Raw genomic sequence first — 24,313 nt, 5'->3', positions numbered from 1 at the left:
AAAAGGTCAATTTACCTTTTCAATATATTTTTTATACCTATAATTCACACCACTAGCTTACATTAATTTAGATATTTATTATATTTTAGTTTTTTGGAATTAACACCAAAAAAAGTCAAAAACAGTAAGACTAGCTCAAAGTTCTAGAATGATAATAAATACTTAGTATATTATCGACATAGCGTAGAATCATGAATGAATGAAGATCTTATAGAACAATATAACTTGAGTAAGTAATTACACTACCTACCTCCACCAATGGAGCTTAAGCGGAAGAATGCATTGTACGCCAGTTCCTATTGTTGAACTCTCGTGCGAGCTGAGGGTCTACTGCGAACCACGTTCGACGGGTTGCCTCTCTGTCGCACTTATAGATTCGTACGTAAGTGTGACAGGGAGTCAACACGTCGAACGTTCGCGGTAGCCCCTCTGCGCCGAACACTCGCGTCGGCTGAGTGTGACTGAATTACATAATTATAAGTCTTGAGCAACAAGGGCAATTCGCGTACAACGCGCGATACCACAAAGTCAAGTGGCTTCATATTTTATGTGAATGTAGTAGTTTAAAGAGTAGTTAGACAAGGTAATTTACACCCAATACTAAGCGTAATATTCAATTATAAAATTAATTCTAGATAATCCAAGTGCTAAGTGTTACATAATAATGGCTGTGGAATCGTACTGATGTTACCCTTAGTCACTGTCGTCTTAGTGTCTCTTTCTCTCTCTCTCTCTCCTCAATTTGATTTGAATGTTACACTTACATTTGTATTAGGTTAACAAATTATTATTATGTAAAGGGCCTAAGTATAGTTTAAACCATTATGTCTTCCATTTCGAAGTACCTATATTTAATGAGATTAATTTATTTCTGAGGTTTCCTTCTGCGCCAGCTCAATTTCCTAATAAAGTTTAAGACATTATCGGTTTTATAGCTTTACCAGTTATACACGTGTATATGTATGTGAGTAATCGTGCCCTCGATAAAATATATGTAAACGGGGGTTAGTACTGCTTTGTGTGCTTATAGATACCAAATATGTATATGACAAAATTTACTTATAAGCTTATAACATTTTTTGTGATTATTATTTTCCATTGATTAATTCTAGGATTCAACCTATTTTCTTGTTAACTAGAACATCCTTTAATTTTCATCCAGATGACTATATTCTAACTTGACAAAATATTCGCTTCAACTCTCTAATTTTTATTTTTCAATGCGAACTCACTGCAGTACTAACGCCATCTAGTGAATATAACTTAACCTCCTTATGTCCACCTATAATAAAATACTAAACGCATATTGCATATTATAATTAACAAATTAATATATAGTTAATAAAATTGTAGCCAGGATATTGGTAAAATTAATCGCAATTATCTTAAAAATAATAAATGGTGTCACCATAGACATATACGTAAGTAAATAGGCAAACCCACCGTCGTTTATCACCTAGCGCTTCACATAGCTCACCAACACTTAAATCGATACTTATAACGCTCTCACCTAAATATGCTCAGTAAGAGTCTTGACGTGGATATCTGGTGTTAGATCACAACTAGGCAACGCCTCTTCATTAGCTGCACTCTAGAAATTAGTGGATATATATCACAGTAGGTATTTTAGTCTACTGTGCGAACAAGTAGTCGTATTGTTATAGTCGTAAAATTGTATTATGTAGATGTGATATTATTTGAATGTTCGATGATAATGTTGACCGGCGTAGAACCCGTCGGCCGCTAGTGAGCACGCTCGCTCTCCGAACTTTTATTGCATTTGACCCAACGGAGTCGGCCGTCCGTGTAGCTCGATGTTCGTACGCTTTCTAACAGGGCGTGGCACCTACAACATTCATCAAACATTCAACTCTTTTGCCGCCGCGATGTCCTGGTGATCGGAGCAAAATTGTCATTCTAAATTTAAAATTCGTCCATTGAAAAGAGGAAGTGAAACTTAAAGAGTTTGGTGTTTGGTTGTTGTAGGATCGCCCGTGTGGAAACCGCGCGACATGTTGAGCGAGGCGAGCGCTGGGGCCGGCGGGGCGGGAGCGGCGGGCGGCGCGCCCTCCGCGCCCACCACGCTGCCCCGCTCGCAGCGCCCCGCGCCGCGCGCGCACCATCTCTCCGCGAGCCGCAAGTCGCTCGCGCCGGACCACCGACACTAGACTCCCGCGACCACGACCTTCTGTCCCTCTCCCAATGTATGACCTCCGACTGAGGAAGCTTCGATTACCTCGAAGTTCCTTCAGGTCAGTCGCTCGTAGATATCCAACTTTCGTCACCCCAGTGGGTCCCGTTAGTGGGTTAAAATGTGTGAATAATTCTCACTGCCTAAGTGGGGCTGATTTTAGCTAATGATGAAGTTAAATCCGTTTTATACTGTTAAAATTACATACAACAGCAAAGATTCTCTGTTAATCATTACAATCCCAATGCGATGTATGTATATTGTTTCGCGATTTTCTTGTTTTACATATCTAAACCTAATTCGGCACAACCTATTTTTTCTTCCCTGTTTATATAATCTAAGTCTCACCGTACTATATTTTTAATGTGACTGACTCGTGATATATCAATCGCGTTGTTAATTTATTAAGAAGCCTCTAAGGAATTAAAAGAAAATATTAATTCAGTGAGCCCTTCGCACTTTTCTGTTCACCCATGAACTTTTACATGGTTTACACACCATGTGAACTAGATAATTGATCAATTTGTTATTCACGTTCGTAACAATATTATTTATTATATTTGAAATTGGTTAAAATTTAATTTATAGTTAAAATGCATAGTTTCGTTTCGTTACCTAATGAATGTTGATTTCTCCAGAAAACAAAGCTCAAATCATGTTGCGTCCCTACATTCAATTCCAGTACCAAAAGACTGGAAATTGCGAGTAAGTACGCACTTATGAATATAACTTGTCGACGAATACGTACCTAATTAATTAAGTTACTTTTTTACTTCAAAATAAAAAACTCATCTGTGCCACAATACAAAATCGTACCTTAATATTTCCTAGTAAATGCACTTCCTATTGAAATTAGAACTTACCTACAACTGTCACATCTAAATAAAAATACGTAGGTACCGTTAAACTGATAGAATCTAAGTTTCATTTCGACCTAACATAGCTTATGCTATTTTGATCGCGCTGCTGTTATGCTTACTGACTGGGATGGTAAACTCTTTCCCTACATAATGTAACTAAAGCCCCAATTTCACCACGGTGACAGGTGCGACAATTGTAAAATATCACTGTTACTGACGTCACAAGCATCCACGGGCTACGGTTACCACTTACCATCGGGCGGGCCGTATTCCCGTTTGCCACCATCATTGTATTATTAATAAACACCTTATTATATCGGAAACACAGATATTTCTCTTGCTAAGTTTATGACAATTGTCACAAGAAACACTACAATTGTCACAAAATTCCGACACACGAGTATGCCGGGTATAACCTGACAAGAATTACCTACAATTCTTCTAAATCTTGACAATTGTCAGAAACTTCGCAAGAGAAATATTTGTTTTTTCCAATATAGTAAGGTTTTTTTAAGAATAATGATGATGGCAAACAGGAATACGGCCCGCCCGATGGTAAGTGGTAATCGTAGCCCATGGATGCCTGTGACGTCAGCAACAGTTATGTTTTTCAATTCTCGCACGTCACCGATGTGAAATTGGGGCCCTGGTCATCTCATACGATTTCAAAGTCATCTGGCAAACAGTAGTGCTTTTAAATAGGTCTTGTATAAAATAAATGACAATATCAATAGAAGGCAAAAACTGAAGTCACATTCCAGTTTTTGTTACACTGATAGTATAAAATAAATCTTGTATTATATTTTAAACCATTAAACTGAAGAGATATCCAATAAAGACTCTAGCGACATTATATTTACCTAGTATTTTAAATGTGACTCATTTTGTTACTTTATTGTGTATATTAGGAGTTAAAGAGAGTGTTTGGGTGCATCTTCCTACACGGACTTCTGTGCCAAATTAGGTACTCACTCTACCTATGCTTTATAATACTCACAGACAAGATAACATAAATAAATACTTGTATTGTAAGAGTAGTTAGCTGTAATGTACTTGCGTTTCATTTGGTCGCATTTGCAATGCAAAACTCACTACCCTATAGTTCAAAATGCACACACCCTAATGGAAAAGTACACTAGGTAGTTTTGATAATAATTTCTCTTCGTGATCAAATTCGAAAGTTCTATCATAGGCTAGGCGAATGTAACATCTTTCCTATACACAATTGTGTTGTTTTGTTTGGCAATAAAACCAATTTTACCACAAGTTTCTATAGTATATGCTTATTGTAGATGTGTTAATTGACATCATGGGTTGGTTGAACTGAAGAGTAGACGTTTGCTCCGTTTTGTCAGCTGCTGACGTACCTTGTAGACTACTTGCAGTGGCTTTCAAATTTTACAAATTGATTTCGCTTTGATGTCACTATCGTTACGTGCAAGTGAGAACATCTGTTCTACAAGATAAGTATGTCAAGATAATTCAAATTGTGAAGTTTGAATGTCGCTCTTGAGTTGCGCGAGCCGCATGGGCGCCGAGTTGTGATAGTACCTACTCTGTTAGAGGCGAGCAGCTAAGACAACCTAAAATTTTCTTAGACTAAAGGGGCCCACTGATTACCATTCCGCCGGACGATATCGGCCTGTCAGTTATTCGGAGCTGTCAAATATTTGTTCAAACTGACAGGTCGATATCGTCCGGCGGCCTGTTAAATCAGTGGTCGGCTTAACAATATTTTTTAAGTATTTCAAAATAGCTACGAGTATGGCGTGACACATTCCAATGAACAGAGATCGTGAAGATCTATAAAATGATATTTGCTTGTAGTACAATAATGTAACCTTCATACTAGCATTAATTTAATGCGAGGGCGTAGGAACACAAAATAGTTTAAGCTACGCCACTAACAGAGGGGGCATTATCGTCACTTAGGACATATCACCAGCGGAGTGATCGGTATCGTCTTGGGTCGTCCAATTCGTTTTTCGTCAATTTGTTAAATTAGTCCTATTCTGCTTTCGTCACTCATTCTACATTGAAAGCCACCGACGATTGTGACGAATGTAGAATGAGTGACGAAAGCAGAATAGGACTAATTTAAGAACTTGACGACAAACGAATGGAACGACCCAAGACGATACCGAGTGATCGTCTAGGATATACTTCCGTAGTTTTTCTTGCTCGTTCCGACACCTATGTTGAACATATTTTACAGTTACCTCACACTAAATAATATTGTATATTTATTAATAATTACTATGTAGATTGTGCAATTATTTATGAATTATGACCACAAAACATGAGTATATATTTTGACTTTACGTGCCGTTTAAATGATTGTTTTGTGATTTATTAAAATAAAACCTGTTTATTAATATACATATGTTAAAATATTCGAATTTAATAATTACGAACTTATACAATCAATTTATAGATATTATTATACTAAGAAAATATAATTAATAAAATGAATAAACAAATATGAGTGAAAATGAAGAAAGCTCATTAATTGCGAATGTATTTCATACTTCAATGACATTTGAAAGTAACGTAGGGAAAATGAGTGAATATTTAGAAAGACTTATTGAAGTAAATACGAAGGTAAATACCCTAATGTTATAATAAGTATTGAACTTTTATAAGTTTGCGTTGTATAGTTTATGACATAGTTTCATTTGTGCATCGTGTATAGTGAATCGTTTACTCGCATGTGTATTTGTATTTGAAGCAGAATAATTTTCTACCCGTTTGTGATAATTGTGTGAATTGACAAACTACTCCACTGATAGTGCACATTAGCTATCTGAAACTAAATTTACCTAACTGAGACACAGAAAATAACGAATAAACTTATTAGTTTTGAGTTACAATCATTTTAGTTGCTCGACTCTTACTTGGACCTGCATTGAGACGCCGACAGCGCTCGGTGTATATTGATACTTTGCTCAGTAATGTTCATTTCACTCGAAAGCCTAAAATGAAAAGTGCCTTCACATATTTTGGGAAAGCAAAGTGCACGCACCCTTCCTGAAATGTGAACACTGCGCTTGTGGCAGCAGTTTGTCAACGCCCGCCTCCCGTCATTCTTTATATGTATTTATAATTGATGTATGTAATTGACTCGTTTCAATGTTCGTTTTGTTAAATTTTGTGACGAATATGGAAATTACTTTTTATTGCTTATGAATAAATATGAAATACAAGTTGAGAGTATTTTTCTTAGCCTACCAGGGTCCCATAAATAACTACTGTATAAATTTTCAGAATAATAGGTAGATGTACCTAAGGTAGGAGCAGACAAAATGGTCCTAGTATAGTTTATTTTTCCAATGTGGGTTTTTAACTATCGGGAAAAGAGAACTTTAATTAGCAGACATCGTATTTTTTTAACATTTTTTGTGCAGGTGAGTGGTGTTAGCGGAATCGGGATAGATAATTCCAACTGAAATGGTAAATTTAATTAAAGCTAATTAATCATTAGGGTTGAAATTGTTTATACCAATTCCGTTTAAAACACCACTCCGCTGCACCGAAAATGTTATAAAATTTACGATGTCTGCTAATTACAATATAAAACTGTGTATATTAGATATGCCTGAAATGCGAATATTCTGGCTCGAGTCGCTCGTAGTGTAACTACTTAGTTACCGAGGTTGACCACTTTGGGCCATGTGGCGGTTGTTGAGAGTCTAAAGAAAAATAGTATGTACGGTGCAGGGGGGCAATTTAGACTGCGGGGTTACTTAAGATACTTGATCAAAAAGATTGTGACTTAATCTACCTCATACCAGGGGCCTAGCCAATATGAGAGTACATCGACTAACGCCAAACGAAAAGAAAAAAAATATTTTCACCTTAGCTAAGCCCCTAGGTCTACAAAGTACTTGACTTGACAATGATCCATTTTTTTCATGTGAGGAGATTCTAGCAAGGTTATATGTTAATTCCACAAAGGAACGTTAAGTAGATACTTTAGTCCATCGACCCCATAAACTGTGATGACTTCAGACTACGGTTTTCCACGGCTCGTTGAATCTCAAAACAGTAAAAGGTTTCAAAATAACAAAAACTATGTTAAATCCAGATTCAAAACAATAATGGTATACAGAAAGACTTGTGGGTGTTCTACCGCTTGTACAATGGGCTGTGCTCTGAGGAACTATTTGACATGATGCCAACGGCCGCTTTCTATCACCGCACCGCTCGCCGTCGGCAGGGTGTTCATCCTCACACCCTAGAACCTAAATGGTCGCGTACTGTGCGATTTAAGAGGAATTTCCTCCCGCCGACGCTCCGGCTGTGGAATGAGCTCCCTCCCGAGGTTTTCCCGAGGGTCTACAGTATGGGGTTCTTCAAAAAAGGAGTGTACAGGTTTTTAAAAGGTCGGCAACGCGCATGTAATATCTCTGGAGTTGCAGGCGTCCATAGGCTACGGTGACTGCTTACCATCAGGCGGGCCGTATGCTTGTTTGCCACCGATGTGGTATATAAAAAAAAGAACAAATAAAAAAGCAATGTATCATGTAGGTACAATATGTTTATTAAATAGTAAATCCACTTTCATAAATCAAACATATCAGTGTCATGAATTTAAAACCTTACAATTCTCTAATAAATCTGTTTCTCTAGAATGATATGAGTGAAACATTTAAAATATAATAAGTATTTACAAGGTACGTGATAATTATAACTAGCTTACAAAAACCTTTTTCAGTACTTCACTGTGACAAAAATTTTAGATTTTTGTTGGCCAAATATTTAATTAATAAACAAAAATAGAGATTGTCTTACGTGATCGCTGAGATTGTACATATACACCGATCTTTTGATGGACTCTGATGATGATACCTACTCATTTATAAATCATGCCATGAAGGAAATAGGCTTTCCTAATACACCTAAATAAAACAATTTGAATTTTGTGTTCCAGAGAATATATAGATTTTTTTTGGTGTTTACATTACATATTTTGTCTGAATCAGCGTTTTATTTGAAGAAGGCTCTAAGTTCAAAGCACTAAATTTAGAATTACGTTAATTTTGTTATAATGCGTGCCCAATTTCTGAGCAGAGGCATTGATATATTCATAAACTTACGCTCGATAAGACCAATCTGAACTGGACCTGAACAGGTCTAATAACATGCTAAACGACAAATTTGTGTCGACCAATTATGGAGAATTAGTCCCATATTTAGTCCGCATTACAGTTGTTGTCAAATCAAACCCAAAATATGACTTCTGCCTAAACCTTAAGGCCTGTGCACACCGGCTTGCGTGTGCGTGACGTGCACGTGCGCGTGCGCTAAAATGTTGGAGCCGCACACGCACACGTCACGCAAGCGGTGTGCCGTCTCTCGTAAGGATCTAAATACTACAACTACGCACGCGCACGTGCACGTCACGCACACGCAGCCGCAGTACACAGGCCTTTAATTTAGTCAAACGATAAGGAGGCTCATTCTGATGTTAATAACCAGAAATATCACTTTTGACACTGACAGATTATATCCATAACAAATCCGGATCAAATTCATAACCTGGGGGCCGATTTTTGAAATTCGACCGCTCGAAACGTGTATATCGTTAAATAATATTTCCACTACTAGTCATTTAAATTCTACAAATAGAGTTGAAAACGAGTGGTCAATATCACTAGATTCCAAATTTCTATCGCTCGTATTTCAAAAATTAGCATTTCGCTGTTTCTCACCGATTTTCGAGTGACGAAATCGAGCGATCGAATTTAAAAAATCGGCACCCTGTTATTACAATAAGAATAAGCCTTAAGATTATATTTTTTTAATTCATGTAAGAATTTATTTAAGTAGTTTCAAGTTTGAGCAAAATTGATCTATCGTCATAATATTGTTTACATCTGATTTCAGGTCAAAGTAGATTTTTTTTAAATATATTTGTTAAGAATTTATTTGGAATATTACAAAAAAAATGGTAACCACAAACTGAAGCTATTCCGAAAAAATCCCTTTTGTCAATGATATGACCACATTAGAGCATATATTATCTAAAGTAACTTTGGACAAAAATAATACTTTCTTAAAACTATTAGGTATTACTTTTTGTTGCCAATTTTTTTCATTAAAATTTTAGTGCGTGTATTGAGGTTCTTTTTAATTACGAAAACATAAAAACGTGATAAAGATAAAATAACTTTTTTAGATATGCTCAATAATCAGCTTCGGCAAGTATCGTAGTTTTATAATAAAGATACATTTTATTACAATACAATTTGGGAACAACACACAACTAACTTTGATGGTAGACAAATCATGGAGTTATCAATCAGGAAGCTCTATTGTGGAACACCTAATTTCAATAAGTTCTTTACATTCGCTATAGTAAAAATGACCTTCCTAATATAAACATATAACAATAGGACTATCTAGAGAAATGTATATTGTATATACACATCATGTGGCACAGGCTACATTTAGATTTAATAAACTTTATTAATAAAGAGTTCAAAATAACAGGAGCATTTTTTCTACCAGAATTGCATCAATATTTTATCAAGCGTTCACTAAAAATACTTGACATTTAAAGTGTTGAGGCAAATCAATCGAACGTAATACCTTACGCAGCTAAATGCTTAAAAACTTGTCCCTTGATGGTCATAGTTAGACCAAGAAAAGTCTGCAACGATTTTGATAGCACACGCGTTGCAAGTGTTATTTTAAACGTCAACTTCTATGAAATTGTGACGTATGTATAAATAACACTTGCACTGCGTATGCTATCTTTATCGTTGCAGACTTCTCTTGGTCTAACTCTTGACATCCATGACGACTTTTATGACATAGTGCATGGCCGCCATTTTGGATTCCAAAATGGAAGTATTTGTCCTAGCGCCAAGCTGCCAACTTGGTTACACGAAAGTATGTAATTTGTCTTGCTATTTGTTCTATTGTGAATTATATGAAAATATAAAAGACAAGCCTCGTAGATTTTCTAAAGTGCAATAATGAAGGTTTCTTACAGATTTTCTCACATGCAATTTAGTTAGACATACTACAATCAATGCTTATATTTAATTAGACGGTTCTTAAGACAGTGGAAATAAATGGAAGGTATAGGCTATTAGCATTAAAGACGCAAACAAAAATTAGTAGAGACCTACTTACGTTTCTACAAAATAACAAATTGATTTCGTAAATATATTTTCTTTCAAATAATAGTGCACACCATAATTATTTTAGTACATATTTATGTTATTAATTACATGTATAATTATTAAATAACTTTTATTAAATTCATTACAATATATTATCTACTATTTAAAGAAATACCTACTCGGTTTCAAGGAAGTTTTATTATGCTATTATATTATGGTGTTTCATCAAATTATGCTAGAATAAAATTCATCCATCCTAATTTCATATCATATTTAAATAGGTAAGGCACTCCATTAATTTTGCTGTTTTTTGTCGAAAGAGATCAAAAATACTGGTACACGAAGATTTGTTTAACTATTACACGAAGACCGCTGGAAGAAGATGGTTGCCGGCGGTGCCTGGCTTTACTTTCTACTGCCTTTTGAATGGGATTCCATTGCAATTTAAACCTACACTTTTTACTTGTAAAACCCTCTGATATTATTGGTTTATGAAAACGCCGAATTTTCATTCGTTGTGAAATTTTCATAACATAACTAAACTTAGGAATGATGAAAATTAAAGGCGAAAAACCACGATTCGGTAGCGGTTAAAGAGTTTACAAAGAACAAGATCAATCAATCCAACAGGTGGCACATACCTACTTGGAAATCAACAACTTCAGAAATTTTAAGTAACGAAGTAACGACTTAATCATAATACTGTTACAAAACTTTCTTCAAAAGTTTACTAACGTTTCAATTAAATGTGCGAATTAACTAACAAATCCGTACCAAATAATAGAGGAACTACAAATACAATTGAACAGTAAACACGTACAATTTAGGAGTAACACAACAAAATTAATATATCACAGAGAGTTAAACATACTCAATAACTAATTAATTATTGGTATCATTCCCAATAAAATTTCGGTCTGACTAAAAGTCCATTTCTGTAACAGAAATAATTTGTGGCAAGTCAACGTGGGACTCGTCACATATGATTTTAAAGAAATTAGCACAATGATTACAGACTTTACATGAAAGTTGTTGGACCCCTAATCGTTTAATTAAAAAGCCGTTTTATTCATAAGTGTGTAATCTCTTCAAAAATTTTATCAAATTTAACTACCTAAATATACACCTACGTACATACATGACTTGTTTATATTTTTCCTGAATAATTTCGAATGTTTATTATAGTATCGCGCGGCATCTCCCTAGCCCCCCTCCATTCGATTTGCCCAGAACGTATATTTGAAAACGTTTTTTTGACGACACAGTTTCAAGATCATTTTCTACGGCATATCAAAATAAGTTGTGTGTTGAATGTCTTATAATTGTTTCGTCGTCTTTTGTTTCCTGTATGTAGTCCTATAGGGTTGTATCATTGATCATTGTCTAACCTAACTGTTGTAATGTTCCTGCTACGTAAAGAACAACGTTGCTGAAGAGTGCATGTAAGCATCGGTCGTGTATGCGACTGGGTGGTGTAGGTATATTTGTCTAAACGTTGGTCCCAATAATTGCTATTGTATGACGTCATCCACGCCGGCGCGCTGCGGGCGGGGGGCGGGGGCGCGCTAGGGCCGGGCTCTCCGAATAAAGGCACATTTAGTCATGATTTATTTGTTCTACTATGCATTGCAGTACCTTAATCCCTACATCCCTTTACCAGTAAGTTACTTTGTTTATCTCATTAAGGTGAGTCTAAAACTAGTCAAAGGGAACAATAACATTATGCTACTTCATATAAATTAAACGACACACCACAATTTTACCGACCGATTCATTATTCGTACACGTTTGTAAATTTGGTATCACATCCTAAAGTTCTAAGATATCGAACTCCATCTCTAATCATTTTGGCAACAAGGTGGTGGAACTAAAAATTGTCTAATTAACTAGTCGGCTTACGCCGAAAATTAGCACTAGAGCGAAGTCAGCTCAAAAGGTGTCTTCACATTTGACCTCTCGCGCAGCAGGTTGGGAGGACCACTGCGGCTCGGGCGCGTCCCACTCGGGGAAGGACTCGTAGCTAAAGCTCTCCGAGGCGTCCTCAAGCGCGACCTCCGTGCGGCTGAATGCCTCCGCAAACTTCCCTATTTCTGTGGAGCCGAAGGCCTGCTGGAAAGCGGGTAGAGGCACTACAGGCGGCCTAGGCTCGCGCGGAGGCGACCGCCTGGGCTCGGCGGAGAGGCGCTCGCGCGCGCGCTCCGCGGCCGGGCCGGACCGCGGCACAGGACTCTGCTTGCGCCCATTCTGACCGCTGTACGGAGAGTCTTCATACACTGGGTAAGGCGTCGATCGCCCTTCGGAAGCGCACATTTGATTTTGGAGATGCAGCTGAGGTCCCTGAAATTGAATAAATCAGTCGATAAATAACCGTACATCATTGGCCACATCATCTGTAGTAGATATTTGTTGCGGCGCTTGTGTGTTTATGGGGTCCCGCATCGCCGTTGATGGCTATAAAGTCCTATAGCAGCGCGGCATTTCTTGCCACATCGATCGCACACAAAACGCAGTCCTTTCCTTGACTGACATGACTTAATGGACCCTGTGGCGTTTTTCCACCTCGGTAGCGGCAAAAAAAGGTAAGGCATACTTCGCATTTGATAACAAATAAAATATTTTTAAATATATTGACAGGAGTTCTTATTATAAGTTATACACGCATGCGCGCGTACCTAATGGTTAAGCTTGATCTGCAGGTAGTTTCTAACGCGGCACGCACCCTTTTCATCTTTACTAATAGTCCCACTAAGCACAACCCACCGCTACCATTTGCCGTGCTAATATACAATCGACTATAGACATATCAACGCTATTTTGTGCGTTCGGCAGTCAGGCCAGTAGGTAGCGCGGAAAGTCTAGAACGTACGTGCGTCTTCTGAGGATGGTCCTTTCCATCCACCACAGATCACTTATATTTACTGATGCCTGTATATTAGTACCTTATCGCGGCCGACAGTTAGGTGGGTAGGTAGATTGAGGACATATACACAGCTCTTTAGGATGGTACTGATCCCTCACATCTATGAACACACCATGAACTACAGACATCATCATCATCATATCAGCCAGAAGACGTCCACTGCTGGACATAGGCCTCCCCCAAAGAGTGCCACAATGACCGGTCTTGCGCCACCCGCATCCAGCGGACTCCCGCGACCTTTACGGTCATCAGTCCACCTTGTGGGGGGTCTGCCCACGCTGCGCCTTCCGGTACTTGGTCGCCACTCGAGATCGTTTCCGACCCAATGGCCATCGGTTCTACGGGCCACAGACATATAATATGTATAGCAACTGTACCTTAAGCGGCCAGCAGTCAGGCGGATAGCGTGGAAGGTCGCGGGCGCACGTGCCTCGCTCTGCCCACGCGCCGCCCGGCCCGCTACCACTCCAGCCGCCACTCATCGCTCCCATCTGTAAATGCACCAACAAAAACTTATTATTTATGACGCATATTTATTTAAACTTTAAACATTAAATTAAAGCCAAGCGATTCAATCATGAGAGATATTAGGGGAATATATTGATGTCTTTAAAGCTCTTTCTCTAAGATTACAGGCGCTCCTCTTTCGAAAAGTCACACGTACTTACGGCTCGGCCACGACATCGAGCGACTTGCGACGGCGGGAGCGACAACCATAGGTTGGAGCGTGACACAGCGATCGGACCTTTCGCTCCAACCTATGGTTATCGCTCCCGCCGTCGCAAGTCGCTCGATGTCGTGGCCGAGCCGTTACTGTTAAGTACTTCGAGTTTTGTTTAAAACAAGTTTTGTTTCGCGTGAGTTTGGTTTCGCAAGTCACGTTCGAGCCCATGCACGTCAGGCTTTACTGAATACCTGATACAGGCCGCGTAGCCAAGATGCCAATCGCTCACGCTCCGTAGCGATCGAAACGCAACTGTCACTGTCGCACTAATATGGAAGAGTGATAGAGAGACATAAAGCTTTTCGTTGTCGAAGCGATAGCGATTGTAACCTTGGCTAGGCCTACTGATTTGTCCGGGTGTCGCCGTCGACGGATACGTCTGCTCGGACATCATCATCATCATCATCAAGTACTTCGAAAGCCAGTAGGGCTAAGATGGTCGGTCTCTTATCGTCTGTCATCATGCCTTTCATATTCTAACAAGTATGTACCTAAGTGCGAAAGTGACGGATGACATAACAAGTGATATATCGAAATGCGACCATGCTGATACCGCCGCAGAAAGCAACCTTGCTCAATAAGTTTGTACTTACCTACTCAAATTAAAAAGTAATAAGAATTTAGTTAATAACAAGGTCGATTCTGTTTAAAAATGTCTGCTTAGAATTTACCTGATAATGTGACCACATTTGCGGTTCACAGTAGGAAGAGCCGCGATTGTTCAGCCCATGTTCTAGTGGAGGCTGAAAAATAGAAAAAATAAACATTAGTATTTTTATGTTGATTTACGGGAGTTTATTGCGAGGGACTGGCGAGGAATTGAAGGGATGTTTACAAAAACAACATAACTGCTTAGAGCGGTTGACACTTTTTTAAGAACATTGTTAATCGTTTCAGGTGTCAACCAGTGTAGTCAGTTATGTTGTTTTTGTAAACATCCCTTCAATTGTACGAGTATCAACATCTTTTAGCTGCGCGGGTTTGCGAACTACCCGCACTTCATCTTGATTATTCACTTGTGCGCTTGTCTGCCTGTGACCACGAACGTAACATCACGATCAAAACGTCAGGCCAAGTATTAAAAATAAGCGCACGCTATAAAGTCTCTTTTCAGTTTTAAAATTATTAGTAACTATCCTTGCTTCATCAGTCATGTAAAGATTTCAATGTTTTCTTATCTTGACATACTTAAGTAGTCATTCCGGCTTGATACGAGTAGCATGATAGGTACTCTACCATAAAAGCATTTCATTTCGATACCTTTCTAGAATTAAAGTACGGACTCATTTTGCCTACTAGGTAGTAGGCAACATAAAACCAATCTCTCTTAAAAGACATTTCAAAACCACAAAGAAATTGTAAATTACAACATTACAATTTGTAATGTTAACAATGAAAAGGTGAACAAAATTAAACCAAGCGGCCGCTTGGAAAGTTTCTCAAAAGGTATGGAAGCTCGGAAAATGATTTGTGAAAACAAAGTTTCGAACAAATCGTTAAAGAAAGACGTTCGCTGAAAATGAAGTTCTCAGGGTAAAAAATACTTTACAAGTACTTGTTTTAAAAGAGTATAGAAATGTTTCTGCTTCGTTTCACAGACGTATTTATTAGAATACCTAAAACATTACAGGTTTGAATGTCATTAGACACATTATATTATACATTACTAATATTACTATGTAGGTATTGTCAGGCGTGTCTCACTCCGCGATTTCGTCGCTTTGCTACGGGTAGCTAAAAGTACATCCGTTCGGCCCCAATTTTGGGGTTTGCCATGCCGCGCGTGGCGCTGTGGCCACCTAGCGGCCATGTCTGTGCTGAACGTAACAGACGCGTTTTGTTAGAGACTATTTATTCTGTGGTACTTATTGTGTAGGTACAATAGAGAAATATTGAGTAAATTTAAGAGTGTTCACTTCATCCATAGATATAAATCCGTTTATAATCGCGTTTTAAATCAATAATATGATTATAATATTTCAGTACGTCCCACTTTTCAGACTCGAGAGTGTTAGGCGATAGTACTTCACATACACCTCTTGAATTTCTTTGCTGGTGTATGCAGGTTTCCTCACGATGTTTTCCTTCACCGAAAAGCTAGCTAGCTTAAATCAATCGTTCTCAGTACATTCTTTATAAGAATAATTCGAAAGTTCAACGCTATACGAACATGTCATGTTTCACATCTTATAATGACCCTTATCGGCAAATTTCCCGTAACATTTGCTGTATCAAAATTACGTCCAAAATAATTCATGGCTCGATAGCGTTCAGTTCAGTATCACTTGTGCGACTTGGACATACAATTGAGTCGCTTAACTTCAAACTCGGGTAAATCCATCTGTCAAATTATGCGATTTTGGTATTAAGAAAAGGTAATAGGGCAGATATTTGCTGAGAGGGCCGAATGGATTTACCCGAGTTTGAAGTTCAGCGACACAATTTTATTTAAAAGTGTATCGTTGGTATTGAATGTTAAGTTGCAGAATAAGGGCCAGTTGCACTAACCACTGATCAACGTCATCCAGCAGCGAACTATAAAACTTGCCATAGAATAAAATTTTGCAAATGCTTTAACGGTGACAGATGCTTTGGTGCAACTCGGTAAGGGCTGATTTAGACGATGCGAGAACTCGCATGCCCGTTTCATAGCATTGCGGGTTTAGATTGGTCGGTTGAATTGGACGTAACCAACAGTCCGCAATGTAACTAAAGTCGTATGCGAGTTCGCGCGCCGTCTAAATCAGCCTTACTTAGTTGTATTTTCCCGCTAACACAGGACGTGTCTGCCCCATACGCCGATAGCGCACTGGCGGTGCCTCGTATCGATTCAGGCTCGAGTACGCGCGCCCTCACCCGACAGGGCTTTCCATTCATTTTCCTACGGAAGGAACACGATGTAAATTATCTGGGCATCCGAAGTATCTAACAGACAGGTAGAGAGATTTTGAAGTAATTTTAATCGATATCGCTAAGCGGTGAAATATTTTGTTTTGTTAGGATATAGATTACTGTTAGAAGTATTAGAACAAATTAAATTATGTCATATTTCTTAATATATGACATTTATTTTAATTTAGGTACATTAATAGGTCGGTTAAATCTTTGCTTAAATAAGTAAAATTTACGTGGGTAACTCCAACTTTCGGTCATAAAAGGAGGATCTTAGCATAATCTCAAATGTAGGTACATAATATTTTACCTAAATACAATTTTTTCATATCACTTTTTACATTTTAGAAAGGATTCGGACCTAGTTTAGGGGATGGAAAATTTCCCCCTTTTTGTGTGAAGACTGGGGGGGGGGTTCACGACCCCTTAGTATAAGTAGTATTCTCATAACATAGGGCTGTTGGTTGTAGATACTCATATCCCAACGCTTCTAACGAGTGTCTTTTATTCTATTTTTGCATTTTCACTATACAGTAAACTGTTAATGTAATTTAAATCGCTAGATGTACCAAATTAATTAATTTTTATGACGTCTGTGCCTATATTGTAGTCCATCTAAGCTAACTTTGCACAATATTTACATCAAATTGTACAAACATATTTTCTATATGTTAATAACCAGAGAGGAAAATGTTCATAAAAACGCAGTCCCAAGTTTGTATGAAGAAGCGCTCAGCTCTTTCGTCTATCTGTTCAGAGATTTCAAAGTCCGCCTCCTGGCTTTGGAGATGTATCGTGGTTATTATGTCTCCTCTACACGATGGGCAGCGCCGGCCAGTCCAAGGGACGCAGCCATGCGGTAGAATGAGATAGCAATATCACTTGCTCCCTCTAACGCATAAATACGTCCCTTGGAGTGGCCGGCGCTGGCCCATCGTGTAGAGGAGCCGTTATATAGGATGAGGCGCTGCACCCGCAGTGCACGGCCGGCGTGACGGACATCGATCCGGCGGGTCGCGACCTTTCCCTCATCCCAGCACGCTAAACATATTGACTCCACTCTATATGTGACGTTCCATTGGTAAAGGCACCTTATGGCGCTTAGGCTATTATTAACCTTTTAACCACCAGCAATTTTTGATCGAGCGTGCTCGTGTCGCCATCGACAGTAATTGTACCACGCAGAGTCAGGTTGGCATAGTTACGGGAGTTATAAATGTGCTGTAAAAACCAAATCAGATCTTTGTCTTATTTATCAGACTGTGGCGAAATGAGCTGGATATGTAACGTCTTATATATCAGACTCTGGCAGTTAAAGGGTTAAAGACGCTCCAATACTAATGCGGCGCTATGCGACGTAAGTGCCGACCGTCATAAGGTACCTTTACTCGTGGAACGTCACATATGTTATAGCGGATCATATTACTCATACTCATACTCATACTCATAATCTTTATTATTGCATATCACATTGTATCTTAACCTATTACATAGAATTGTGTACAACATGACACCCTGTAGGGCACAGCAAACAGTTTATTCAAGAGGAGATCGAGTTTTTTGTACAATTAGATTAAGTATATTAGTGATTATATATGTTGAAATCATAGTTACATGTGTATCCTCGTAAGTCCCCGTGTACTTTTACAGGTACAAATTAAATTCAAATTATGAACTCTTATAGAAATGAAACAAAGTTCCAAATTCAAAAGCGGAAAAGTTAGCTTGGGTCTTTCTCACGAGGGTATGATGAGATGAGATAGAGTAAAGAGAGGCCTCAACAGAATGCACTAAACATAATGACTAATACTGAGACAGATTTTTTCTATCGAGCAAAAATCACGAAATCAGGTTTCCAATCGTTGAAATTACTTACGAGAAAAAAAAGCCTTTTAAATTGCTATTCTGCCCGATTTGAACTTTAAGATACGTCAAATTATAGATCAAGAAACGATATGGATTAGATATGTCAGTGTCATGACGTTTTTATTTGAAGAAACGTCACATTTCACACTGACATATCTAATCCATATCGTTTGTAGATCTATTAATTCACGTATCGTAATGTTCGGATCGGGCCGACGTATTTTTGGCAACCATATGTGACGTTCCACGGAAAAAGGTACCTTATGGCGGCTGGCACTTACGTCACATAGCGCCGCTTATAATAATCTAAAATAGCACTGCGGTTTTTCAAAACCTCTACTGGCTGAACCTATTACACCTTAACTAACAGAGTGCTATTTTTTTTCGAGCGGTAATGTTTGCGTACTTACTATAGTTATCGGTTATTTTTTTTTTTTTATTATGAATGGGCTTACTCATGGCCACAGACTAGCCGAGGCGTAGACGTGGCCTACGATGGAGCGAGCTCGCCCAGAAGGTGCCTATTGCGGTAGGTGCGGTATTTTGACAGTTGCGATGTCGCGTTAGAGTTAGACAGTAAAAAGTACAGTAAGTCTGCAGCGATTTTGATAGCCCACGCAATGCAAGTGTTATTTTAAACGTCAAACTTGTATGAAATTATGACGTATAAATAACACTTACATTGCGTGGACTATCAAATCCGCTGCAGACTTTTATTGGTGCGCCTATAGTAAGTGCGACGTTTTGGATAAAAACAAAGTAATTAATGATAACTACATTGTATAATGATAATGATTAATTTTAATGTAGGAACTTACTAACATGTAGCTGTAATGATACTAATGATAATGATACTGCTCACCACACATCGCATGCTACACCCACGCTCGTCGGTTATGAGATTGTACATCCCACGGAAGTGTGGAGGCCGAGGCTTCCTAAACGCCAAGGATCTCCACAACCGCGAGGTGTACAATCTCAGGAATTATTTCCTTAACAACGAGTGTGGGATGCATCGTGATGTGGTGGCAGTAGACAGGAACCTCACGCCGCTCTCCTTGGCAAACGAGAACTGGCGCAAACCTGTGGTACTAAGTACTGCGGATCGCAAGGCGGCATGGGAGAGTAAGGTGCTACACGGGCGGTTCTACAAGGCCCTCACGGGACCCGATGTGGACCTGCTCGCGTCGGTGAACTGGTTACGATTCGGGGACCTCTTCGGAGAAACCGAGGGTTTTGCCTGTGCAATTGCGGACGAAGTGATGATGACGAACAACTATCGGAAATATATCCTGAAGGACGGTACGGTCGACATTTGTCGGGCATGCCGCCGTCCCGGAGAATCACTCAGGCATATCATTTCCGGTTGTTCTCATCTTGCTAACGGTGAGTACTTGCACAGACATAATCTCGTAGCCAGGATTATTCACCAGCAACTTGCTCTTCTATACGGCCTTGTGGACCGCGAAGTACCGTACTACAAGTACTTACCTGCGCCTGTTCTCGAGAATGGTCGTGCCACGCTCTATTGGGATCGATCTATCATCACTGACAGGACTATTGTAGCCAATAAGCCTGACATCGTGATAATAGATCGATCGCAACGTCGGGCCGTGCTCGTTGACATCACCATCCCCCATGATGAGAATCTCGTGAAAGCCGAGAAGGACAAGTCCAGTAAGTACCTAGACTTGGCTCACGAGATAACCGCTATGTGGGATGTTGATTCGACGATCATTGTCCCGATAGTCGTTTCAGTGAACGGTCTAATAGCGAAGAGTCTCGACCGACATCTTGAGAGACTCTCGCTAGGTGGTTGGATCAAGGGTCAGATGCAGAAGGCGGTGATCTTGGACACGGCGCGGATAGTCCGCCGGTTCCTCTCTCTGCGGCCCTGACCACCGGCAGCTTGGGCCCTGCCCCGCTGCTGGCGGCACCCTAGGTTAGGTTTTTTATAATGTGTTTATACTTATTTTTTGTTGTTTTTTATGTGTTTTTGTATTTTACTTTTATATACATATTATAAAAACCTAGCCTAAGAAAAATGATGAATAAAGGATTAAAATGATACTAACAATATGGAATTTTTTAATATTCTGAAATAAAGATATTTTATTTTATCTTATTATTATTGTGTGCTAAATCACTTTATAAGAAAAAATAAAATGTCGTGAATTTTTAGTAAAACATATGTCAGTTAATTGAAATTGGGCATATAATAACTACCCTTAAGGTGGCCACTGACGACCCTTCCAAGAGTCCAAATAGCGTGGCTGCAATCCAAAATCGGTCCGTGAATGTCAAAAACGTACAATGTTTAATATTAGGATGCCGTCCATTTGGATGAATCCATTGTAACGGCATCCATTTGGAAGGCTCGTCAGTAGCCTGCTTTAGAATATTCGATCGTGGTCGTATCAAAATTACACGCTGTAGAGGCTGTAGCGTAGTTAAAGTTTTTTTCAAGTACTATTGGAATTGCTAAAATCCTTATAACTGCAAATAAGTAATTAACAAATCCGCTACAGATAATAGAAAAAGTTATAAAAACCCGATAGGATAAATATACAATACCAAATATAAAAACACAATATGTAAGTAATGTAAGTAAGTATGTATAAAATTATTCGTTTCATATGTCAAAAGCTTTGCTCATTTAATTTAATAGAAATACGATGCCAGCAACTCATATTACGCGCGCCCTGGAGCGGAATTCGAGTTTTTATTTTTTGTTATTGATATCTTATTACCCGCAGGGCATCTCACTCGCACCAATATGCGAGCACGAGCGACTGATGTCAAATTGAATTCAAAATCGACATCGATTCGCTATGTCGAATCGGCCTCTCGGCCTCCCGTATCGGTGTACGTTCGATCGCGAAGCGCAACTTCGTTAGTCCAATTTGTCGTAGCGCTACGCCGGGTGCTACGATGCTACGGCCTACGCGCTGTAGACAAAATCAATTGGATCAGTTACAAGCACGGCTGTTCCGCGATATGCCACCTTATGGTTATAAAAATAAAGTCGCTTATGTATTTGGCGGGATTAAGAGATTAAATGCATGTTTATATGCACGGGCGGACATTTGTAATGTGACACATGACTTTGTTGTTTTTACAATAATCAGACAATGCTTTCGTATTAGTCATTCCGTGCTCTATAAAGGTTTAATTGTGTTTTTTAATTTAACTAGTTCGTAATTTAAAGTAGTGCCATTACATAATGGTTACGATCATTTAAATCGGTAACACCAGAAAATGACTTGGCTTATTTCTTGGGTTTAATATCAAAGTTTAGATGGCCGGTCAGACAGACAGATAGACAGGCAGACGGACGATGGAGTCTTAGGAATAGGGTCCCGTTTTTACCCTTTGGGTATGTAACCCTAAAGATTACCCATGTCACGGTTACCAACACGTCTTGAATAGGGCAGGTGTCAGTTTACGAGGCACTAGAGACACTGGGCCCGATTCGGATTTTGAAATAGACATCTTTTAGACATCACCAAGATACGATAACGATATGTTTAAGATCTAACCTGTCAAATTTGACATTTGCGCGATTCTGGGGATACTCTTGAACGATTTCCACAGGATATGACTTAGAGATCCAATTCACATCTAATAGATATCTTACTCTATCTAACATAAAAGTGACATTGGTGGCCCGAATTGCGCTGCAAAAGAGAACTAGTTGATATCTAAACTATAACGTATCTAGAATGGACGACCCATCTAGTATGGGTCGTCTCTTGTGAATATCTTGAAGTTCGAATACGGCAGACTAACACATACAACGAGAGTCCAGCCTCACTTTCCACTCGTAAAACCCTACTTCCATCGCCCACACTGTTAACTGCACAACGGTGGACCTTATGCCTTTTGTAATAAGGTCCACCGTTGTACAGTTAGGAGAGTTGCTGTTTGTACGGCTGCTAACATCAGATCATAAACACGTGTTTTTCTGCTATTGCTTTTTTATGATATAAGGAGGCAAACGATCAGACGATTGTAGAAGAGGTGTGTCTGAGAAAAAATCGTACAGTCGCCATTAGAAGGATATGCATTTTAGCGTATTTAGGGTTCCGTACCCAAAGGGTAAAACGGGACCCTATTACTAAGACTTCGCTGTCCGTCCGTCCGTCCTTCCGTCCGTCTGTCACCAGGCTGTATCTCACGAACCGTGATAACTAGACAGTTGAAATTTTCACAGATGATGTATTTCTGTTGCCGCTATAACAACAAATACTAAAAACAGAATAAAATAAAGATTTAAATGGGGCTCCCATACAACAAACGTGATTTTTGACCAAAGTTAAGCAACGTCGGGAGTGGTCAGTACTTGGATGGGTGACCGTTTTTTTTTTTTGCTTTTTGTTTTTTTTTGCATTGTGGTACGGAACCCTTCGTGCGCGAGTCCGACTCGCACTTGCCCGGTTTTTGAGAATACGAGTAGGTACACCCAAGGCCAAAAGTATGGAAACAATGTTGTTTTCTTTAATGGCTCATGTATCTATCTTTTATATTTGTATCCTAAAATTTGCCTTGGGCAACCCCAAAATATTAAAAATTCCCGCTACATATCAATATATCCTAAAATATTATCGAAAAGAAAAAAAAAAGTTTTCAAATCGTCAATGAATAATATAAAATCAAACTTTTCTATCAAAGCTTGTTTCCATACTTTTGGCCTTGGGTGGATATAAATAAATAGAAGCTTTGTTCGGATATTTGTGAACGCGTTTACCGCTCTGACATAAAGGTAAACCTTTTTGTATGAAGTTACTAGATATCGGACGCGAATATCGCATAGCAGAACATTTTTCTTAGACTACCTGATATCTCTTCTAAGACAGAAGAATATATATCTTCTATATCTATTTTAGGTACAACTTTGCATAAGTGTATTTATTATATTGTAAAAGATTTCAGATTTTCAAGGGTGATTCGTTGTTAACACACTCTTTGGGATAATAATGACATTTATTGTAATTTTTTTTTATCAAGAGATGTGAACGCTAGCGACTAAACGGTGACTGCCTTTTTCGCTGATTTAGCTCGATGCAGTCTTAAAAACTCGGCCAATACTTGGCGGTCTAGCATGAGTTACATTCTCGCCTTCTCGCGCGTGATTGCATACTTGAAGTCGTGTATGGAGTCGCGCGACACCGCAACTCATGCTAGACGGTCAGGTGGTGATAGTTGTAATTTAATCATCTATTGTGTTATGATAACAAACGATATCGATAATAGCGCATCAATGTGTACATATTAAGGTGGCCACTGACGAGCCTTCCAACAGTCCAAATTGCGTGGCTGCAATCCAAAATCGGTCCGTGAATGTCAAAAACGTACAATGTTTAATATTAGGATGCCGTCCATTTGGATGAATCCATTGTAACGGCATCCATTTGGAAGGCTCGTCAGTGGCTTGCTTTAGTCGGGTTGGCGCAACGTTAGACTTTTAACGTGACTTCCTTCACGTAGAAATAGTTAAATGCAGACAGGGTTGCCATATGGAACAATTAAATGTCCTGATAAAAATCCTGACATCACTCTAAAAATTAGGACATTTCTTGTAACAGAGATTTGGAGGCATGTGTAAACTTTGTAATTAATATATCAAATAAATATATTTTTATAAGGTCATTCCCATAAATCCGGACACTTGCCAAGTCCGGCCGCAATCCGGACAAAGGGTCAAAAATTCTGACATGTCCGGACAAATCC

At 38.9% G+C, this 24,313-nt stretch overlaps 2 protein-coding genes across 5 annotated transcripts in view; one reads left to right on the top strand and one right to left on the bottom strand.

Moving 5' to 3' along the window:
• The window catches only part of LOC134666028 (protein still life, isoform SIF type 1), a 156,893-nt gene extending 150,634 nt beyond the window's left edge, over positions 1 to 6,259 (top strand). For 3 of the 4 annotated variants that reach the window (XR_010098442.1, XR_010098443.1, XR_010098441.1), the window contains exons 44-45: positions 1,987 to 5,012; positions 5,208 to 6,259. Coding sequence is in view for 1 of the 4 variants with exons in the window: in XM_063523127.1 (XP_063379197.1) it covers positions 1,987 to 2,168 (182 nt within the window). In the remaining 3 variants the exon portion in view is untranslated. Of the gene's footprint in view, positions 1 to 1,986 lie in introns of all 4 variants that reach the window. The other variant, XM_063523127.1, reaches the window with a different exon arrangement.
• A 2,211-nt stretch (positions 6,260 to 8,470) lies between these two features.
• Positions 8,471 to 24,313, bottom strand: part of LOC134666035 (uncharacterized) — a 40,210-nt gene continuing 24,367 nt past the window's right edge. Inside the window, exons 3-5 of the mRNA XM_063523141.1 lie at positions 14,497 to 14,568; positions 13,479 to 13,592; positions 8,471 to 12,518 (exon numbers count right to left, since the gene is read on the bottom strand). Coding sequence (XP_063379211.1) covers positions 12,111 to 12,518; positions 13,479 to 13,592; positions 14,497 to 14,568 — 594 coding nt within the window. The 3' untranslated portion in view covers positions 8,471 to 12,110. The remainder of the gene's footprint in view (positions 12,519 to 13,478; positions 13,593 to 14,496; positions 14,569 to 24,313) is intronic.

Source organism: Cydia fagiglandana, chromosome 7 (genome assembly GCF_963556715.1).
Source record: "Cydia fagiglandana chromosome 7, ilCydFagi1.1, whole genome shotgun sequence".
NCBI classification, from domain to species: Eukaryota; Metazoa; Arthropoda; class Insecta; order Lepidoptera; family Tortricidae; genus Cydia; species Cydia fagiglandana.
The sequence above is the reverse complement of the archived record's forward strand: the minus strand, read 5'-3'. Positions and strand labels throughout refer to the sequence as shown.